Raw genomic sequence first — 4,866 nt, forward strand, 5'->3', positions numbered from 1 at the left:
GTAAATTCAAGGTGAAATATTCGAAAAACAATAGATCTGACACTTAAGAAGAGACTATAGGTAGATTTTGATATCGAGTTTGAGAGATCCTCCTAGGATTAAGGTTTTTATTTTATTGTTTCCTTGGCTACTCACGCATCAGAAGGTGTCTAGTCGATAGACTTTGTCTCCTCTTTCAACATGACATTACATTGAGGTTGGTTTTATAAAATATGAATAATATAATGGTGGAAAGGTGCACCTTATAAATAATTCTCATCTAAAGGTTATTGACCGTGGTAGATTCTTGATTCAATTCCTTGATGGATGACTAAAGGGGATCGATGGTGTACCACATACACTCGGTTCAATATGAAACCTACTTTGTATTTGTAAACAAAATGATGTAGGTGTGTAGGATGTTTTATTGAGTGGAGGGTGTAAGATGGTCAAAGAGGATATGTTTCTTTCTAAGGGATTTTAGTTTAACACCCCATTTTAGCTAAATGCATGCATAGCTTAGCATGATAGTTCTTCAATTCCCAAAATGAAGAGATCTAGATATTCTTTATCTTCACCATTAGAAATAGAAACAAAGAAGAGTGTTGTGTCTACTACTAATGGTTATTCTTTTTAGGTACTTAAGAGTGCTCATTCGTTAAAGACTAAGTTACCAATAGATAGAACAATGATGGTCACATAGGTTGGAAGACTTTAAGGACCCTAAAAAATAGAAACCTTCTTGAGGGATTAAATTACTATAATCTTGAACTTGATTTTTATGAACGTTGTGTATATGAAAAAATAAAATTCTATTCAATTTTGCTCTAGCTCTCATAAATATTATAGGGTATTTTAATTAATCCATTACGATGTATTTGAACTATTAACGTTCCTTCAATTTCCAAATTTGTATTTATTGATGATTATAATAAAAGGACATGGGTGACTAGTCTCCACTATATACATAGAGTTTGTGTAGTATGTCATGCATTCAGTCTGGTTGAAATGTTCAAGGGGGTACCTTAATGTCCTAAGTGGAGGATTCACTTAATTATCGAACAATGACATATCTTCAAAGATGGTGCTGACACTATGTATGCAGGAAAGGAGTTCTCAAGCTTCCTATCATTACATGAATGAAAATGTTAGAGTATTCGGGTATTTACTTGATTAATTAAACATTATTTGTTTAATTATTTAAGTTCCCTTTATCTCTTTTACACTTAAGCTAACTTTAGGTGCATATAATTAATTATTATGTGCAAACCTAGGTTTTCCCTTTTAGGGTTTCTTGACCTATTAAAGGTTGAGTTCTTTCTTTTCATTGTATGAAGAAGGATTATTATTGAGCTCTCATCTTTTGGAGCATATTTTTCCTGTGTATTCTTTCCTTCTGTGATTTGCTTCATTGCTTCTCCTTGTAACAGGTTTTTCAGCTTGCAGAGATTATTTGGGCTCCTATGGTGTTGTATTTTCTCAACTCCTATATGGTATCAAAGCTTCAAATCTGCAGCTACCTGTTCTTGTTTTGAGAATTTTTGGCTTTGGAAGCAAATATGGGGTTTCAGGAATTTTTTTTATGTACCTAGGGTTTGAGCTATTTTTCTGAGCACTTTGGGGGTAAACGGACCTCACCATCATGCTCAGAAGGCCCGAAAACCCCTATGGTCATATAAAATTCAACCTATTTTGGTTCCTAAGCCTCTGGGTGAATTTTTTTTTCTCAGATCCAGGTCGTACAACCCTGGCACGCAAATCGAGAAAAAATTGAAAATTTTTTTTTTTTCCTTTTTACGACATGTAGGCCGAATTTTTTCTTTTTAATTAAAAAAATTTCTTGAAAAAAAAAGCAAAGGAAAAAAATAAGGTTTTAAAAAAAAATTGTTTTTTTTGGAATGCAGGGTATCGTGGGGCCCCCTGCCACCATGCAGGACCTCAGGCCCCGCACCCCTACCGGCCTCCCTACACTTTTGGGAACTGCCGACCCCCGCCGGCCCGGCCCCCTTTGGCGACCCCGTGTTGTCGACCTCCGGTGACCCCGCCACCGCCTGCGGCCCCTAGCTCCCCGGCTCGCCGCCGCCTGCAGCCCCCGGCCTCCACTCCTTGCAGCCCCCGGCCTTCGCTCCCTGTGGCCCCCAGCTCCCCGGTCGCCGCCCGGCCCGGCCTCCCCGCCGCCAACTTCCGCCACTCAGCTCGAACTCCTCCGTCGCCCGGCCCGACCTCCTCCGCAGCCTGGCCCCTTGGCTCCGCTCCGCCCAACCCCCGAGGAGGCTCCGCCCTACCACCGAGCCACCACCAGGCTGCCACCGGAGCACCACCAGAGCGCCGCTCCCTAGCCACCTCCGCCCAAACAAGCCACTAGACTCCCTTTTTTGGCTTTTTCAGGGGGGGTTTGATTTTTTGGCCCTATCTTGGGCATACGGAGTCATTTTTTCAAAAATGAATAGGCATTGGAAAGATGGTTCCAAGGTCGACCTCATGGTGGTATTTTTTCCCAATTTTTCTATTTGAGTGTGTTTTTTTCCAGTCAAAGTGAGGTCTAGGTTTTGCACTCCGGGAGCCATAGAATGAGCATCCGACCTCTATTTTTGAAAATTTTATATTTTTGGAAAGCGTGTGCTGTGTACTTTCCAGCCATCTGAGTTTTATTTCCAGATTCTACTCCATGCATATTTTATTCATTTTTTTGCTTTTCAGCACTCTAGTGGATATCGTGGTTGTTTCAGGTCCTGGGATCTCTTCTCTGAGTAGGATGTCTCTATTTTGGTTCACATTTCTATTTCCAGTCTTCTTATCATTGTAGCTTGTATTTATGCAAACGCACTAAGATAAAGTGCCATCATGCATTTTTTACTTGGAATCTTGCATATCTTGTGTCTTGTTGTACATGCACTATTGATCAAGTGCCATGAGGGGGTTGATGTTTGCCTGTTGTTTGCCATCTTCCTTTGTCTAGTGAGTGTTCCTTCCACGACATTCGCCTCATGATGATGTGTCTCAAGACCTTTGATGTTCTTGGTTCTTCGTCATGTAGTTGTTTTTGGTTGTCCTTTTCAGTGTTCCTGTCCCTCTCCCACTTCCGCATTATGGGGAGGTTTATCATGTTGGTTCTAATGCTTCCATGGTTCAATTGATCAGCTCTTCAGGCTTTGGTATTTCATGCCATCCGTATCTTCAATTTCAGTTGTTTTTGCCTTGTTTGCCTTATGATTCAAGTAGTGTCATTTGAGGGCACTCATATAGATTATAGTCTTCTCTACCTGGTCATGTTCTATTTCAGTGGAGGTTCTTCAGGTCAGCAGTTATTCTTCGACAGAGTTTGCAGGTTCTTCATGCTTCAATGGTGTTCTTTTCCATCTCTTTTTGGAGTAGAGTTTTGTTCCCACGTGGTTTTCTCTATTTCTCCAGTTTCATAGAGATTTCATTGTATTTGGGTACCTAATCAGGCCTTGTTACCGAGACCCATCTTTATTGCTTTTAGTAGCTGTTCTAGGTTTTAGCTTCTCCCTAAGTCTAGCTTAAGGGGGGGTGTTAGAGTATTCGGGTATTTACTTGATTAATTAAATATTATTTGTTTAATTATTTAAGTTCCCTTTATCTCTTTTACAATTAAGCTAACTTTAGGTGCATATAATTAATTATTATGTGCAAACCTAGGTTTTCCCTTTTAGGGTTTCTTGACCTATTAAAGGTTGAGTTCTTTCTTTTCATTGTATGAAGAAGGATTATTATTGAGCTCTCATCTTTTGGAGCATATTTTTCCTGTGTATTCTTTCCTTCTGTGATTTGCTTCATTGCTTCTCCTTGTAACAGGTTTTTCAGCTTGCAGAGATTATTTGGGCTCTGTGGTGTTGTATTTTCTCAACTCCTATAGAAAACACTAACTAATGAAAGCATGAATAGTTTTGGAACTAGAAACTATATGATACAATAATTTCTATAGGTGACTCAACAATGGTTGTGGGTAATAATTCATAATATGATAAAGTGACAGTTTGGTTGCAACCAAGACTCTAAGTACAAACAATACTAACAAACCATAACGATAACTTTAACAACAATTAAGAAACTAACAACAATCTATCTACTACATTCATAAATAAACTAAATACAAAAAAGAGAAAGGATGATTACAGTACCTCAAGTGGCCCTTGCTTGAGGAGTGCAATCTTTGAAAAGTAACAATATGCCATTTCAAGGAATAACAGTCATTTCTTATTCTCATTCATAACTCATATTCAAGATAAAAAGATTAGAAGTATGCAAAAGATATAGTATCACTTATTATGTGTATTGTCTATAGTTATATCATTAAGTAATTGGTAAATGAAAAATAACTTAACTCGTAGTTTAGAAGATCCTAACTGAAATGACACTTCCCCTTTTTAAAGAAATCATAGGAAGTGGATCATTTACTTCTTCTAACTGAACCTAAATAGATGTCACTCTTCCCTAATACCAAGGTGACTTATTCAATAAGATAAAAATAGAAATAATGACTAACCCTATAGGAGTCATGTTCTAGAACATACTCTTTTATTACATAGTAACACACAATCAAGGATGCAATTCAATGCATTAAATTTGGATTAATGAGGCATAACCTCATCATCCTCCACGATGTTATAAATCCTTTATGCTTTCTAAAGACATAAGTGGACAAGGAGTCTATGTGATCATAACTCTCCTATTCATTGACTCCTTCCATGTGAATCGACAGTGTGAGTCTCCTTTGGTTGTGGGTGTATCAGAGATCTTTTAAGTTGGCATTGGCTTTGGGTTCCCTTCAAGTTGCATGTTAGTCTCTTACAACAAACAATAATCCACATAAATTATCATCCATAAAATTTGACAATATATCAACCATTAAAACACATAATGCAT

The 4,866-nt window shown here is 38.2% G+C and overlaps 1 protein-coding gene across 1 annotated transcript; it reads right to left on the reverse strand.

Annotated features, from left to right (window-relative positions):
- Positions 1-1,944: 1,944 nt before the first annotated feature.
- LOC131051028 (uncharacterized) lies at positions 1,945-4,175 on the reverse strand. The gene is made up of 2 exons (XM_057985373.2): positions 4,122-4,175; positions 1,945-2,322 (listed from the first exon to the last, which is right to left on the reverse strand). Exons 1-2 carry the CDS (start codon positions 4,173-4,175, stop codon positions 1,945-1,947), a joined length of 432 nt encoding a protein of 143 aa, XP_057841356.1.
- Positions 4,176-4,866: the final 691 nt, after the last annotated feature.

The sequence above is a fragment of the Cryptomeria japonica genome, chromosome 6, assembly GCF_030272615.1.
Source record: "Cryptomeria japonica chromosome 6, Sugi_1.0, whole genome shotgun sequence".
In the NCBI taxonomy this organism is placed as follows: Eukaryota; Viridiplantae; Streptophyta; class Pinopsida; order Cupressales; family Cupressaceae; genus Cryptomeria; species Cryptomeria japonica.

What these genes read in the sequence shown, in the direction of transcription:
- LOC131051028 (XM_057985373.2), bottom strand. Translation starts at nt 4,175, where the DNA reads ATGGCATATTGTTACTTTTCAAAGATTGCACTCCTCAAGCAAGGGCCA. An exon ending in TCAAGCAAGGGCCACTTGAG is followed by an intron (nt 2,323 to 4,121) that starts GTACTGTAATCA and finishes GTTTGGGCGGAG; the next exon opens with GTGGCTAGGGAGCGGCGCTC.